This window comes from Hordeum vulgare, chromosome 5H, assembly GCF_904849725.1.
Source record: "Hordeum vulgare subsp. vulgare chromosome 5H, MorexV3_pseudomolecules_assembly, whole genome shotgun sequence".
NCBI classification, from domain to species: Eukaryota; Viridiplantae; Streptophyta; class Magnoliopsida; order Poales; family Poaceae; genus Hordeum; species Hordeum vulgare.
Genome location: NC_058522.1, coordinates 537,242,314 through 537,260,054, shown reverse-complemented (window position 1 = coordinate 537,260,054; position 17,741 = coordinate 537,242,314). Strand labels below are relative to the sequence as shown.

Below are 17,741 nucleotides of genomic sequence, written 5' to 3'. Positions count from 1 at the left end.
TACTTCTTAAATATTATTTTTGGTGCAAACTTAATCTGTAGTGCACGATCTTTTTTTTTCTTTCTTTTCAACGACCATACGAATTGCAATAAATATCTATTAAATTAAAAGCAAATTGAGAGGAAAGAAAACATCGTTAACCACACATGCACACCTTTGAAAAATCTCGTGGGGAGAAACAACATATTTCTCATCTTATTTCGAGTGATTGTACATTCAAACGCGTTTTCGTTGTGTGAGCACTGAGACCATCGTCGACAACACAAATGTGATGCTATGTGAAAATGTATTACGTTCAAAACGTATGTTATTTTTTCTTCCGTTGCAACGTACGGCCTTTTTTGCTAGTAAAGTTATAATGGAGTCAAGTGCTGGATGTTCAACGTACGGGTGCGTTCACCGCTTGACCGTGTCGCCGAACCCACCCACGACGCTCTCATCACATTTGGGCTCGCGCCGGTCCGTCCCCACTCACTCCCACTCTCCCTACTTCACTGCCGCGCCGGGCCGCCGACGAGGCACCTGCGCCTCCTCAGCCCCCACCACCAGAGCAGCGCGGAGGCGATGGCGGGAGGGTCATCGTCGTCGTGGGGCCTGAGCCCCGCGGCGGTGACGGCGCTGGTGGCGATGCTCGGGCTCGGCGTCGCGGCATACATCGTCGGCCCGCCGCTCTACTGGCACGTCGCCGAGGCGCTCGGCCGCTCGCCGGGTGCCTGCCCCGCCTGCGCCTGCGACTGCGACGCGGTCCCGCTGCTCCAGCTACCCGAAGGTACCCTCTTGCTGCGCGAGCAATGCGTTTCGAGCCGCCGGCTATTTTTCTTCTTCTTCTGTGGATGGACTAAGAACTTGGCACGATATGCGATCTTGTGCGCAGAGGCAGCAATGTGGATGTCTGTATTTTCTTTTTCTGTATGTGATCCTAACAAGCATGCATATATTACCTTGCTCAGTTTGTTCAATGCTTATGCAAAAAAAAATTGTGTGCCTGGCCTTGCCATGACTGATTGATTAACCATAAGCATACCTGAAATTTGGGTGTGAGGCCAAGATGCTTTCACTTATTCAGAAGTCATAACATGGGTTCAGGTTGTAGTAATTATGTATGGTCACTGAACAAGATAAAATTGAATGTATAACATGGCATGCTACTAAAATATTGATGCCTATCTTGTGTTGCTGCTATCACGTATGCGCATTTTGATATTTGTTACTCCTCTGATCCAAATTAATTGTCGCTGATCGATTATAACTTTAGCTATACTTGAAATTTGGGGGTCAGACCAAGATGTTTTCAGTTATTCACAAGTCAGAACATTGCTTCAGGTTGTAACCTTATACTGGGAGTAATTATGTACTCCATGGTACTGAAAGGTTGATGCCTGCCCATATGAGCATTGCAATATTTGTTCTTTGATTGTCAAGTTCAATCTTCGATGCCTTCCTTTGTCGTTGGTCTAAAAGATGACTACTACTCTAGTTTCTATCTGTGGAAATATTTTCTTATGTTTATTGTTCTCTCCACACTTGTAATTAGTTTGTATCCATGATATACTCTGTTCCGTCCGTAGTTTAACTAAGTAGCTTAGCTACTTTTCTCCATGTTTGCAGCTAGTCTTGACTTGGGATACTATGCTACCTCTTAAATATCTAAATTTTTGAATAAATAAAAATGGTAAATTGCCAGTCTACCTCTGAAGTCATAATCATACTAATGCAGTATCATTATAAAACCAGTCCATGAGCTCCACGTCTAAAGTCATACTCATTTTCTTTGCAATTAACTCCATAGTATTGCCTCTGTCCCAATTTTGTTTTTGTTTGAGAATACCTGAGTGTACAGATACTCAAGTACAAAGGCTACATTCAGCTAGCACCACTGATTTCAGTCTGTCATGGACCCTCTCGATTAGTAGCACATCACCGTTTTCTCTCGCCTCGGCTGCCAGCTCGTGGGCAAGGACATTGCATCTCCTCCCAGCGAAGGCAACTTAGGCCGAGGAGAAAGCCAGCAGGGCCGCCTTGATGTCTTGGATCACACCATAGCATGGGGCAAGACCGATCATGTCTGAATTTAGATAATCAGTCACCGTTTTGCAATCCATCTCCAAAACCACAGGTCCTCTGTATACTTCGGCCAAAGCATGCAGGCCAAATAGCGCGGCACGGGCTTCAGCTTCTTCCGCACTGCCCGAGACAGTTAGCCGGCTACATGTCGACAGGTACACTCTGCCCATATGATCTCTGGCCACAGCGCCCGCCCAGCCATGCCCGCTGCCCTGCTGGAAACTTGCGTCCGTATTCAATTTGGCCTGCCTTGCACCGGCGAAACCCACTGTATGTTCGTCAGTGTTGGATTAATTTGTCTAGATACAGATATATCTAACATTAAAACATGTCTAGATACATCCGTATCTAGACAAATCTAAGATAAGTAATTCGGGACGGAGGGAGTATTTTAGAAGCATTGCCTTGTCTGTAAACATAGGCACTTTGTTATGTATGTCCCTATCAGAAGCAATTAAACATGTCAAATGAAGCACCCAAGGCTACTTATATTCCATAACCATATTTTACAATTATCTGGTACTGCCTTAACTGGTTATTATTGCTTATGATGTCTCCAGACTGTGCCAAACAGTTCAAACAGGTCAAGAGTCGTGCTTCCAGTGAAGAAACAGAGTTACTTATAGAAGAGCTAAAGCAGAGAGAGGAGGAAGCAACGGAAGCTCAGCAACAAGCTGATGTAAAATTGCTCGAGGCAAAAAAACTAGCTTCGCAGTATCAAAAGGAGGCTGACAAATGCAGCTCAGGTATGGATACATGTGAAGAAGCTAGGGAAAAGTCAGCAGAGTCGCTGCTCGGTCAAAGGAAATTAACTGCTTTGTGGGAGGAAAGGGCTCAGGGACTCGGATGGAAACCCATGAAACCACACCGGAATGAGTAATGAACACTGAAGGATGGTGATGGATACGACATGCCAACCAATAGAGATCTCATTACAAACAAGCTTCCTCGGTGATAGAGGTAAGGAAAAAAAAAGGTTTCACTTCTGGTGACCTTGTCTCACTTTGTGCCACGACGAGCTCTCCTGTCCATAGTTAATTTGTATTCGGTTTGTAGGATACGTGCATAGCTGTTTGTCAACGTTATGTTATAATGGCCGTAGATTGACACTCATCACCTGTAAGTCTTGAAAGGGTGATTAGTTTCTTGGTTGTGTATGAATGATGGTATTGGAGAAGGAATTGCTCTTATTTGTACGGTCTGGTGAACTGGATAGTTGTTTGATGAGCTGTGACATACCCCTTTTCCCCCCAAATTCTCATGATAGTACCTGCGAAGTGAAGATGGTGTAGGAGGAGTATATATTTATTTGAGATAATATTTTGGCCAAGTGACTGCCGAAGACACTGTCAAAGAAAGGGAGCTTGACTCCCAAAGACTTGTCCAAACCCTGTACTTTTCCATTTGAACTGTGCATGGCATTGTGATACGGCAGCTTATGTGCTCGTGCATTCTTTCTTCCAGAACTTGCGTACATTTTTTGTACGACGGAGAATGCAAGTTTCATCCAAACATACTTACAGTAAATGATATATCCGCCGCAGTAAATTAAATATTGGGCTTTGCCAACTCTCTGAACATGGGCATAGTTCAATTTCTTACATAAACTCTTCATGTTCTTCTCTACCACATAAACTCTTCATGTTCTTCTCTACCATGTGGCAGGCCTTATAAGTAGACTATTTGTTGCTATCCCTTCCTCATGAATTCGAATTGTAGGCTAGAACAGTATTGCTCAAGTGTGTTGACCGGAAAATCGTAAAGCTTGTTAGGAATGATAGGCAACGGGACTAGCGGAATCAGTAGGTGACCCCCGCTTTGTGTGCATAAAGACAAAGTGTTTTGTGTTTTAAAGTTACATCTCCATGTAACCAAGTCACTAGTAACATCCGGATCCAAGCAATAGGCTCGATGGCGAGGACAGAATTACCGAGAAGATGTCGAGCCTCAAGGAACGAGGAGGACTCGACACGCAAAAAAAAAGACACTTTCCATGGATATAAAATTTTAGGAGTGGACATCCCCCTATCAACAAAAAGGCACTTTCTACTATTTTCATGTGGTTGGGGATTTTATTTTTGAGATAACTGATGTGCATTCAGTGTCAGAGGAAAAAAAAACAAACGTCTTCAGAGTTGGTTGCATAAGAAATGATGCGTGGAGAGTTGAGGGTATCTCTACGTGTAAGTTTTTGTGTGTAGTTGTGCTATCTCTTCTTTCCATGACCCCACATGAAAAATATTAGAAGTGAATTAGCGAGCTATCTCTCGACATGCTAGATGGACCAAACAACTAGGTACAGGGATCTGGCTAGGGCGATGGAATAACATGTGTGTTATTTTCTTCCGCTCTTTGACTAGACGTTGAAGAAGGAACTTTGCATAGCTGCACAATTTCATCTTAATCACAAGGTTCGCGTACAAGTCTCATGTCTATCTTAGATGCCGGCCAAATTCCGTATACAAAAACAGTTCACACTAGTTCACAACAATAAATAAACTTGGCACAAGAGAATACCCAAAGTGTGGTTGGCCTCACACTTAGTTCTTGCTAGGAAATACGGTCCAAATATCCTTTCGAACCCCCCCCCCCCCCTCACAAATCATATAAAAGGCATTTAGCAAAGGGGAGTGATCTGTGCCGGCGCGCCGGCCGAAAGCCGCGCGTGGACCGCCCGATCCACCAACCCCCGCGCGTCCGCACCGTTGAATCTCCATGTAACATTTTTTCTCCCGATGCAGCAAAATTCGTCGCGATGCAGCAATTTTTTCAACGTTTGCAACAAAAAACAAAATTTGTAGCAAAAAAAAATCTATGTGATCGTAGCAAAAAAACGAATCTGATGATGCGTGGTAGCAAAAGTCAAACGCCGGCTGTAACAAATATCTACGTGAACGTGTATGCAACTTTTTCAGTGAACGGTTGCAGCAAAAAATGATGCCGGTTGTAGCAAAAATTAACACGGTTGTAGCAAAAATAAAAACATCGATTGTAACGAAAAATTCGACGAACTGGAGTTGCAACCGAACGTATATGCAGCTTTTTACTGGACAAATGTAACAAATTTACACGAGAAAAAAAGTTGCATGAAAAACGTTTGTATCAAAAAAATACACGGTTGCAACAAATTTAACAAAAAAATGCTGCAAGCATCTTCAAGCGAGGCGCGCGGCCTGCGCGCAACCAGCCGAACGATTCGGCCGGCGCGCCGGGTGGAAACGTTTCCTTTAGCAAATCGTTTCCACCTTCTACGTATGATGAACGTACACATCGTACGTTAAAAACCCTTACGTACTGGGCTCGGCCCATTTACTTTTTTAAGCTTGAAAATATGGTGAGGGAAGTGGGATTCAAAGCCCATACATTATTATTTCATTTCAACTACAGTAACCAACCTGGGAAGCTCACATGTTGTGCTTTATTACTATCACTACTTGTTCTTCTTCTTATTCTTCTGGTGCGACAAAGCGCAACACCCTCCATGGCCGGCTTTCTTCTATTTATTTATTTTCATTTTTCCACTTTCCCTATTTAAATTTGCAATCCTTTTGTAAATCATCAAATTGTCTTAAGTTTTAAACTTTTCAAATTTGTGAACATTGTTTCAAATCCATGAATTTTTTCTTAAATTCACAAACTTTTTTCAAATACCTAAAAAAACACAAATGCATGATTTTCAAATTAACATACTCTTTCCAATTTTTATTAAATTTATTTCAAAGTCATGATTTTTTTAAAATCAGTGATATTTTTTAAAACTTTGAACAAAATTTTGAAAACAAACATTTTTTTGGATCTGTGAACGATTATTGAAAACATGAACACATTTTAAAATTTGAACAAAATTTGACAACCAAAACAGTCCTTTGGATTGATGAATATTTTTTATCTTTTGACCATTGATTAATTAGTATGAACACAAATTCAAACTTGATTTTATTTTGGAAATTCTGATCATTTTCTGATTTTTTTGAACTTTGATTAATAAATATGAAGAAATTCAAAATTCTAACGTTTCCTTAAACAATTTAAAAAACATTTTTTAAATTCATGAAGTATTTAGAAATTCATAATAAAATTTGGAAATTATATCTTAGTGTAGTGACTACGAGAGACATTGCCAAAGAAAGGGAAACCGTATTGGTGCATTTGGATTTGAATTGTGCATGGTACTGTGGTATAGGCAACATATATACACGTGCTTTCTTTCTTCTAGAACTTCCTTCCAGAATTTGTGTATGTTCTTTTTCTGCTGGACAGTGAATTCAAGTTGTCAACCTAATATGTCCACAATAAATGAAATATCAGCCTTTGCCAACTCCCGGGACATGGGCAGAGTTCAACATATTACATAAACTCTTCATGTTCTTTTCTAACACGTCCCACCTCTTATATAAGTTGAGGTTTTTGCTACGTCTTCCTCCAGTAATTGTAATTTTATGTTCTAATAATATTGCTGAATGTGTTTATTGGAAAATGGTAAAGCTTGTTAGGAATGATAGGCAATGGGACTTTCGAAAGCACACGGTGGTAGCTAGTTTGTGCGCCTAAAGTAGTGTGTATGTGAGAGTTACATCTCCATGTAATGAAGCAACTAGTAGCATTCATGTCGAAGCTATGGGATCGACGGCGAAGAAAAAACTAATGATAAGATGTGGGAACTCGAGGAACATGGAGGATGCCTGAACCTTGAGCAGGCATCATGTTGGATAGGGATAGTCACCAATCTATTGCAGTAGCCTAGCGTATGAGCCGACATCACTTCCTACCTCCCTCTGGTGGAAAGAGAGTACCTGACGTTGTGCCTCTTGTTGGCACACTACGTCCATGGCGAGACCGTGCAGCACTGCTATGGAGGTGTAAAGAGGGTGAACGCAGAGGCAATACTCACAAACATAGGGTATTCGAGCAACATGTTGCAAATCAATAACATTTGCGTCGACACCTTAGTCCAATTCCAACATATGCCACTTTACCTAGTCCAGGTATTAATGTATAATTATTACTGAAAAGAATAACTCCTTTGTGTGAGGAACTGGCTACAAAATAAGGATCGATGAAAACACAAGAATGTCCAATTACACTAAAGCCAGTAATAAACACTGGCTTACGATGTGGGTACACCATGCCAATCATCATATCACATTACAGCTAACCTTCCTCGAAGCACACTTGGTGATAAAGGAAAGAAAAAGTTTCTAGCCTTTTTTTTATCTCTATCTCACTTTGCACCGCAACAAGATTGTGTGTTCTTAGTACGTTCATAATGGGTTTGTCGTGTACATCCATAGTTGTTTGTGAGCATTATGTTAAAATGGGCACAAAATTACACTCATCTCCCTTCATAGCATGTTTGTTCGGGGGTAATTAGGGAGAGGGAAAGGGAATTCAGGGGTTCTAAGATGGAAAGTGACATGTTTGGTTGTGCAGTTTTATTTTAACTTGGTTACCGTATGTCGGTTTGTTCGGCACTTTTCCTTGCGTTAGTCGTTTTTCATGTGCCCCGCTCCTTTGCCTTTTTTCCTACCGGCCAGACGACCTAAGGACTGTGGCCGGGCGAGGAGTGGGGTGCCGGAGGTGGGGTGTTGGTGCATTTGGCTTTTGCTAGTTGGGTTTTTGAACGAACCGAGTAGCATGGAAGGACCCGGCCCGCCCCTTGTCAATATTTCCCATGTGCTCCGCCCCTTTGTCTGTGTGCCTGCCGGCCGGACAGCCAAGTTGTGGTCTATAGCCGGCAAGGGTTAGACCGCCGGGGAGAAGATATGGTACTTTGCCGAGCCGAGATGTGACTTGGGCGATCCGGCTGTCCCCGAGCCGGCTGGGCCGACTTGGTGGCGTCCAGAGAAAGAAAATAATTGCATCATAGGTAGGATGGAAAAGGAAATCCCCGAGTCCTCCTCTCAGGTGCCGGCTATTCATTGATTTGCTTGAAAAAGGGAAGATACATGCATACACTTGTTCAACTGTAAAACGGACGGAGGAGTTCCGCACTCCACGACCGCTTCGTCTCGAAGCCGGAGGCGTCCTTCTTGTTCTTTCTTGCCTTCTGAACATCAATCACATAGTAGGCATTGTTGCTCAGAGCTTTGCTGATAATGAATGGGCCCTCCCATGGGGCAGACAACTTGTGCTGGCCGGTTGTCCATTGGATCAGCCGGAGCACTAGATCGCCTTCTCAAAACGAGAGAGGCTTGATCCTTCGGTTGTGGTAGCGGCGCAGGCCCTCATGGTAGATGGCTATTCTGGACAGCGCCAGCTCGCGTACCTTCTCGAGGAGGTTGAAGCTGTCTTCTCTGGCTTCTTTGGCATCGGCCTCTGTTCATAGGGTAACCCGTGGAGAGTCAAACTCGACGTCGGTAGAGATGATTGCCTCAGCCCCATACACCAGAAAGAATGGGGTGAAACCGGTCGACCGGTCAGGCGTGGTTCGCAGGCTCCATAACATAGCCGACAATTCCTCAACCTAGGCGCCGACTGAGCGCTCGAGCGACTCGACCATCCCGGGCTTTAGGCCGGCCAGGATGAGGCCGTTTGCCCGCTTCACCTGGCCGTTTTACTACAGGTGGGCCACGGACGTGAGGTCCAACCGGATTCCTTCCTCGTTCGAGTAGCAGGCGAGTGCGCCCTTGGCAAAGTTGGTGCGGCTGTCGGTGATGATATTGTTTGGGAGGCCGTAGCGGACGGTGATGTCCTTGATGAATGTGACGGCCGTCGGGCCGTCAAGCTTCTTGATTGGCATGTCCTCGATCGATTTCATGAATTTGTCGACGACAACGAGGAGGTGTGTCATGCCGTCTCGGACCGTTTTGAATGGAGCCATTCCAGGCCCCACACGACGAAAGACCATATGAGCGGGATGGTTTGCAGGGCTGTGGCCGGCTGGTGACTGCGTGCTTTGAAGCGCTGGCAGCTGTTGCACTTGTCGACCAACTCTTTGACGTCTTTTAGGGAAGATGACTAGTAGAACCCGTGACGTAACGCCTTGGCCACCAGGGAGCGCGAGGCGGCATGGTGACCGCACTCGCCCTGGTGGATGTCGAGGAGGATCTCGCGGCCCTTGTCCCCCTCGACGCAGCACTAGAAAACCACACACACACTGTGCTTGACGAACTTGTTGTTGATGACGGTGTAGGCGGCGGAGCGCCTTTGGATTTGTCGAGCCTCGACTTCGTTGGCACGTAGGATGCCATTCTCGATGTATTCGAGGAAGGTTGTGCGCAAGGCGGGGCCATGACCACCGTTAGCATGGCCGCCACGACTGGGTTTGTTGGGGCAGGGGCAGCATGCGGCTGGCCGGCTGCCGCAGTCCCCGAATCCTTCCGCCTTTGGGTTTTTTTGCCGTCTGCTGACCGACGACAAAGCCTTTGCCGTCAGTGGTTCCCCCCTTTGCCGTCCTCCATGGCACACGGCAAATTTCTGAATTTCAGTAGTGTACGGCAAATGTCTTAAAAAGTGCTCTCACAAATGAGTTATCATGTATGAATATCCATGGCTTTCAAAGCAAATGACCATTGTTATGGCAACATTCATGGTATAGTTTATTCAAATTATCTAATATTGTACACAAGGTTGCATCTTGGAATGGAAAACAATGTTGCCTAAGTAAGTTTTAATTTTTTGGACGGAAAAATCATTTTCCATTTTTTGAGTGCCCAAAATGAGTTCTTTTGGAAATGACCTACCATATATTTGTTACAAAATTGGACCAAATCAATTTTCTAAAATACTAGGTCATATTTAACGTACAATTGACCAAATGGTTGGGTGTCAACAGTTTTGATCCACCTCTCATGAAAAAGACTAATTTCCATCGATTCACTTGGAAGCGGGGCAAATTTGAACTGGAGCTGCCATATAGTTTGATCTTTATTTTTTCCAAAAACCAATTTTAGGTAAACAAGTATCTATTTCATCATAGATACATGGTGTGGTGGAGAGACGTCGATGTTTGGACGGTGGCCGAGGGCCCCAACTCCAGAGCGCGTAAACTTGCATGCCACACGCATGGTCACCGTGTGACCGTGGAATTGCCACACGTTCTCGGCTGCCTAGGCATGTCTCATGGGTCGGTCACTCCCTGGTAGGTGGTAGGAAGAAGAATACAACAGAATAATCCCACGAGGGGACTGAAGTAAGCTCAAACATGAATTAGTAGCCAAGTGTTTGATTAGCGGTGGTGGAAATGCACATGCCCAATGTGCGTGCGTTTTGGTTAAGGATGATCATCTACTAAGGAGACTATCTTGGAATTTTTTTAGCTCAAATGGAGGTGCCTAGATGGCACTTGCTTTGCAAAGTACCACACTAGACACAAATATGGATGTTGAAGGTGGGCTTAAATGAATTAATGTATTGAGATGAAATTTTTTAGAGGATGGTCATTTGGGCATAGGAAACACTGTAAAAAATTTGATACCATTTGGACATGCCAAAGTGGTACTTCCTTCACAATGCTCTTCTCCGGACACAAACTTGGGAAAATTATTGAGAGAAATTGGCAAAAAGAAATGAGCGCAAATTTTGTGGAGGGAAGTTATATAGGTAGAAACATGCCCTCGTAAAGTTTGAACAATAATTAAGTAATATAGAATATAGTTGCTTCACAAAATGAAAATATGACCAGAATAAATGATTGAATGATAAGCTCACATGGACTGGTGGATAAAGCTCAAATTTTGTGGAGAGTGATTATTTGAGCATATGAAAGGTTTTTTTAAAATCTCATATCATTTCGATAAACCTAGCTAGTACTTCCTTCACAAAGCTTGTCTATGGGTAGAAACTTTGGGAATTTGCCGAGGAAGATTTTCTAGGCAAATGGAGGTGAATATTGGCATGTGGCGATGATTTGAGTATATAAGGGGGAAACAAGTTTGAGGTAAATAGGACAGGTATAGATAGCACTTGCTTTGCAATGTGCTAATCTGGCCAGAAAATAGAAATTGAAGTTGGGCTCACATAGGTTATTGGATTGAGCTGTAGTTTGTAGGAGGATGATAATTTGTGCGTATGAAGGCGCTGTAAAAATTTCATATCATTTATATAATTAAAAATGGTAATTCCTTCACAATGGTCTCCACTGGAAAAAAAATGGGAAAAATATTGAGAGAAATTGGCTAAATAAAATGAGCTAAACTTTGGTGGAGGGAGGTTGTATGGGCAGGGTCATGTCCTGGTAAATTTTCAACAATTATAAAGCAATATAAAATATAGTTGCTTCATAACTAAAAATATTACGAGAAACAAAGATTGGACGGTGAGCTCATAATGATTATGAGATGTGGCTCAAATTTTGTGGAGGGCTATGATTTGGACATATAGAAGACGTGGATAAAATTCTACACATTAGGATATGCCTAGGTGGTACTTCCTTCACAAAGCTTCTAGCTGAACAGAAACTTTGGAAATTTGTTAAGAAAGATTTACTAGGCAAATGGAGCTTAATTTTGTCATGAGGCAATTATTTGGATAGGAAAGAGTTCCCAAAATTTTTAAGGTCAAGAAAATATAAAAAGCACTTCCTTCACAAAGGATGTTCTGAACAGAATAGGAAAATGAATATTCTTGAATTATTTTTGAACTAGGCAAGGAAAGTTTTTGACATATTTGAGGAAGATATGATCCAACGAATTTATGAGAATGTTTTGGGAATTATGGGATGACAGAAATGTAGTCGACTTCACAACCTAGGAAAAACATTGACACATGGACATGACACATAGGCAAAACTGATGAGGTGGCGCCTAGTCATAGCAATGCACCATAATTTACAAGGCTATGACCATCAATATTGGTCGTGATCAGCTAGAAATACGGAAACGGACCAATGATGTCTGCTTTACGACCATTTCGTGTAAGGAAATTACAGCCTTTCTGACCAAAATGATCGTTATGGTTTAGGGTTTGGAGCCCCTCGAACAACTTATGACCAATTGGTCTCAAATGATTGTAGATTTACGACAATTTCTTCCATGATCACTTACAGAAGGTCACAAGTTGACATATTTCTTGTAATGAATGGCAGCGACTAGTATATTCCGACGTTGGCTCATGCGTAGGTGGCTTGTGTCGGCCTTCGATCCCTCTTCTCGTCGTCCGAGCACTACCTTCGTCGAAAGGTTGACCCTCTCCCGGTTGTGGTCCATCGTTGTTCCACGCCCGGTGTTGCAGGTCCGAGCTCATCTCGTGCCCGGTGCAATAAGACTCATCTTGTCTTGTGCCCAACATTGTCGGACGGGTCGATGGAGGCCAATTGGTTTGCCTATTGGGTCTCGATGCTGGGGGCTGCCAATAGGGGTGCAAAAGGTGGGGTCTAATTTCCTCTCGTCTCTTTGGTTGGGGTAGCGGCGGCTCTCGGGTGAGGTGGTTTCTAGGTCTTGGATGCCGAGGCGGCAACCTTGGTGGTGGTAGCACGGTGCTCATTGGTAGAGCCGTGGCTTAATGATGTCCGGTGGCCATGGCCGTGTGGGCGGCATGGTAGAGGGTGTGGCATTCGGTGGCGGCGAGTGTTGGCCGGGGTGAAACCCTGTTCTATCTTTGGACTAACCGACGATGGCGAAGATCGTTCCCTTCCTAAAGGCGTCGTCACAGCTCTCATTGCATGTCGTGTTGCTCCAGGGGAAGCTCTAATCATTGGATCAGGAGGTGTCGACGCTCTAGTGTCATACATGAAGACGCCGCCTTGGAGCTACGGTTGAAGACCCTAGTTGCTTTTGTAGTCCTAGGATAGTGTTGTTGCGCTCAACATAATAGTATCCTACCTTGAGTGTGTGCTTGTGTTGTGATGACATGCGTTTGTACCGGATTGTACATGATCGTTGATTTATATATAAAGCAGGGCGAAAGCCTTTTTTGATAATCAAATCGGTGATGTTGGTGTGAGAGGAAACATACACGGTTAATCCATTAGTTTAAGCTGATGTAATACATGTTTAATTAAGATGATATTTTAGTAAATTGAGTATACTATAGTTTTAAAAAGTGAAGAGGCCCTCGAAGACTACTTCTTCAAATCATGTTAGTACTTTTTCACTTGAACCATGAATGCTATTGTGTCAGATATTTTATGTGATATTTTCCCTTAAACATCGTCTATGTAAATGGAATTCAACCATCCCATGTTTTTTCCAGAACTTCCTTAATTAGTACGTCCGCTGCTCAACTTAGAATTCAAGTTTTCAACCATTTATGGCCACAATAAATGAAATAACAGCATGTGCCAACTCTAGGAACATGGGTAGAGTTGAATTTCTTTACATAGACTCTTCATTTTTCTAAGAACTAGAGACTCTTCATATTCTTCTCTACTATGCTACACTTCCTTATATAAGTAGAGTATCTGGCACTACCTTTGTATCTAGAACTGTAATTATACACTCTTATAACATCGCTTGAGGGCGTTGAACATAAAATTGTTGGGCGATAGGTATGGTAGGCAACAGGAGCACCAACACGGGCGTGTGCTATGCACTTTGATTCAGTGACTTACCTCTAGCAAGTCACAAAGTAACCAACCCTTGGCAATTGTTCGCCCGATGCATACCGGACGAACAAGCTGAACTAGAAGATAAGCAGGCTTGTCAGTTCATGACTACTGAATCCAGTACTACGTGGCCATCATGTTGATACTCAGCGCGGTACCTCCCTCGCTCGATGGGTGTGGCAGAGAACATGGTAGTGCTGCACCTTGACGGCAACGAGGGAATTGCTCGATGTATGGGACGCATAGCACCTTGCAGTTAAGTAGCCTTTGCTCCGACGGCTCACAGTCCTCGTGGCGCCACACTCGTGCAACATCGTTTCGGCCGCTCTCCGTGCACACTCGCCCTGGGCGCCGATGTAGCTAGTGCTTCATAAGCTATATTAATGCCACCATTTTGCCGACACTCACCCTGTTCATGCCAACTCAAGATCCTCCACATCGCATCGTTCAAGGCCTCCTCTGCTATTTTGCCGTAATCTACACAACACCATGCTGGCAGTCCGGCGTTTTGGCACCATGTAAGGAGATAGCCTGATGGATAAACGAGTGACATCCTATTCTAACACGCAAATTCCAACTCATTAGAGCATTCTACATGCGGACTTCGCAAATTTGACTTCAAACGTCCACGGACACGTCCGCGGATACTGATCAGGCAACCCTTAAGTTTCACTCCTGGCATCCACTCCTATCTAACACCCCTATATCCATACTACATATAAAACGTGATGAACAACTTAACATGATGAAACAATAGTTAACGACCTTGGCATCAAAAGGACAAGCAAATGCATTTAAACCAAACTGTACATCATCCAAAATATCACCGGACTTCGTGGCCAGACAAGTTCTTAACTTCAAAAACTAAATATGATAATAAACATAAGAGCACGGGGCGCCTTCACCACTTCTGCGCCGAGCCTTTGCCTTTGCCAGCGGCATAGCTATAGCTGTCCGCAACTTGTGGAGGATGTCGGCTGTCGTCGGAGGAGGTGGAGTTGTGGTCATTGTTGTCGTCGGATGAGGAATCGAAGTGGACGATCATCCCCTTCATCCGGCGGACGACCATCTCCTGCTTTCAATTTGATGACCCGAGCCGTTTCCTTTATTGCCTCCTTCACGTTCTTCTGCCCTAGCCGGAGAGAGCACGTCTCCACCATCATTAACGGCCGGCAATAAACCGAAGCGAGTAGCCGCTCATCCTCGTCGGGCTCCACCAGCAACACATGACGGCGATGCACGGAGTGCTCCGCTAGGTCCCTCTCCCTTGCCTGCTGGCTGTCGCGGTTGTTGACGCACGCCTTCGATTCTGAAGTGTGTGGGTGGGCCAACAATGCGGGCACTAGCACCCAGCATCGCGCCCGCGGAGCAGCGGTCGGTAAGGGAAGGGAACTCCGCGGGGAAAGGGAAGGGAACTCCGCGGGGAACGAGCGTACTGTGCTGTCCTGGCGGTGCTGCGCCAGGGCCGGAAAGGGCCTCCGTCACCTCGCAGCCACCAAGAAAGGCAACCCTATCCATTTCCAGTTTTCCACCCAAGATCGAGAGAGCCAAAACGCTGGGACACAACCACGGATGCCACTGCCCCAGAACAACCACAGAAGAATTATGGGAGCTCACATGTATGTAGTTGTTGCTCCGACAGGGATGTCATCCCTTCCACTGTTGAGGAAATCGTTAACTGGTAACTGCTCGGTTGGCTGGTGAGTAGGGGATTAATGGGCTAATCGGCAAGTTAATCGGTCATTTAATCCATTAATCGGGTGATTTATCAGTTAATCGGCTATTCGATGACCCCGCGAGTAGGGATTAATCGGCAAGTTAACTGGTTAACTGGACGAATTCGTGAACATGGATCCCTTCAAAGGATTAGTTGGAAAAGAAATTTGATCGACATACTAAGCGTTTCTTGTTTGACATGCACATGGCCATTTGACCATCCAGATTATTTGAAAACAGACATGGGCTTAAATTCTCCCGTCCTTGTCTTTCCAAATGCACATTGGCCTTGTTCAAAGGGAAAACATTGTATTTGTATCCCAATCAAACTAGTGGAGTAGTGGTGTTAGTCTGGGAGTAGCATTCCCGGGGAATCGATTATTTTAAGATGATGTAGTGCATATTTACTGGATACCATATTTGAATGAAGTGACTTCCGATGACACTAGCAATGAAAGGGATAGAGACTCCAGAGGCCTTGTCTAAATCATGTTGAAGATTTTCATTTGAATTGTGGCGCATTGTATTGCGCTAGACATCTTATGTGCATGTCCTTTCAAAATCTCTTCTATGTAAATTGAATTCATTCATCCCATCTTTCTTCGAGAACTTTCTTGCGTACCTTGTCTACTCAACATTAAATTCAAGTTTCACCTAACCATGCCCACAATAAATGAAATAACTGCATGCCTGAGCCAGCGTTCAGCCTATTTACATAATATGTATTCTTCTATGCCCTCGAGCAATGATATCCGAGTTTTTCATGATGAGTCTTTCTAGAGAATGGTAATTGCACACTCTGATATCATTGCTCGAGGGCATTCAATTGAAAGATTGTAGGGCGATAGGATTGATAGGCAACGGGATGACGGGCACCGGCGTGTGGTATGCACATAGATTCAATGATTTGCCGCTGGCATGTAACACCCTCCTGCATCCTTCAAGGGTTGCTTATTGGACGGTCATGATGAATCAGAAGATGACCAGGGCATGGCAACTATTGACGACTGGATCCAACAGGCCGTCACAATCTGCCCGATGCTCAAAGACACTCATTCAACGGCCGGTTGCAGGCGGAGCACCTAGTAGCTACTGTGGATCCAACACGCTTTCACAATCTGGTGCAGCTGGAGTGCGGCGGCTTCCTGGCTCCACATGTGGCGCGCATCTTTCAGTGTGGTAGAGTTCTCTTCACCTCCTATCACTCTTCTTTGCGGGGCAAGCGCAACCGCGGGGCGTTGTTTTGGCCGAGCCGGTGAGCCACGACAGGTGCGCGACCCTGACTCCTTCGTGAGCAGCCCTCACGGCGTGCACCTTCGGCGCAGTGGCAGCAATGGCACGCTCTCCGGAGTCCAGACTCGCTGATGAGGTGCTTCGTAAATAAACTACTATATTAATGCGCTCAGTTTATCGTCTACTCAATCTCCTCTACGGCGCTACGTTCAAGGCCACGCCGATGTCTCCTCCGCCATTTAGTTGCAGAACACGCAACACCAGGCCAGCAACCTGTCACAGAGCAGCAGCAGGCGAGCACGAGGCACATTTCAAAGGAAATAGATTGATGGGTAACTGAGTGATATCGTATACGCTGTTTATAAACACAAATTACAAATTGTTACGCCCATGCATAAGCAAGAATTTGGGAATAAAAAGCAAATCACTAGTCTAATCCCAACACTAGCAAATTCCTTCTCTAGATTCCAATGCCGCCTTCCATGGAATGAGTGAACGAAGAAGAAAAAAAGTCTGAGTACCCTGTGAGAGAGCACCGGCCAATAAACAGTGTTTGTTTGCTTTGGGTGAAGAACATACATCGGATAGGGTACACATGCCACAAGGAACATCCAAGTAATCCTGCATACGATGTGCTGGTGTACTTACATATTAACATTATGTCCTTGTTTCCAGAGCTGAAAGTAAGAGGGTGCTTGGATCCAAGAGACTAAAACTAGTCTGACTAAAACTAGTCTATTTAAGAGGCTAAAGTTCCAAGCACCCTGACTAAAAAGAGGCTAAAACTAGTCTTTAGGCTAAAATCTTTTAGTCAGGGGTACCCCTATTAAAATATGCATTAGTCATCTCTCTCCTTATTTAATTCCTCATGTAAATTCTAAATTGGAGGGTTTGGAGGATAATAAATGCTTATTAACTTGATTTTAGTCTCTTTAGTACTTGGATCCAAGCATGGGTGAGGCTAGCAAGTTTTAGTCTCATTACTTTTAGTCATGGGACTAAAACATATCAAACACCCTCTAAAACCTTTTATATAAGTAACTAGGAAGTGAAGTTATGTGTGACTGCATGTTGTTTCCACCGAGGACATTTTATACAATATTCTTGCCGTTGGATTTTATTTTTGCCAAAAAAAAACTGACATGCATTCATTGTTGCCGTTCGAAAATAAATAAATTGTAGATATAGTTGCACAAGGCAAATGTAGCTTGGGGGTTCAGAGTATCTTCATGCATGTTTTTTTGTT

The 17,741-nt window shown here is 44.2% G+C and overlaps 1 protein-coding gene across 1 annotated transcript; it reads left to right on the top strand.

Annotated features, from left to right (window-relative positions):
- Window positions 1-452: 452 nt before the first annotated feature.
- LOC123452486 lies at window positions 453-3,260 on the top strand. The gene is made up of 2 exons (XM_045129140.1): window positions 453-769; window positions 2,625-3,260. Exons 1-2 carry the CDS (start codon window positions 565-567, stop codon window positions 2,942-2,944), a joined length of 525 nt encoding a protein of 174 aa, XP_044985075.1. The 5' UTR covers window positions 453-564; the 3' UTR covers window positions 2,945-3,260.
- Window positions 3,261-17,741: the final 14,481 nt, after the last annotated feature.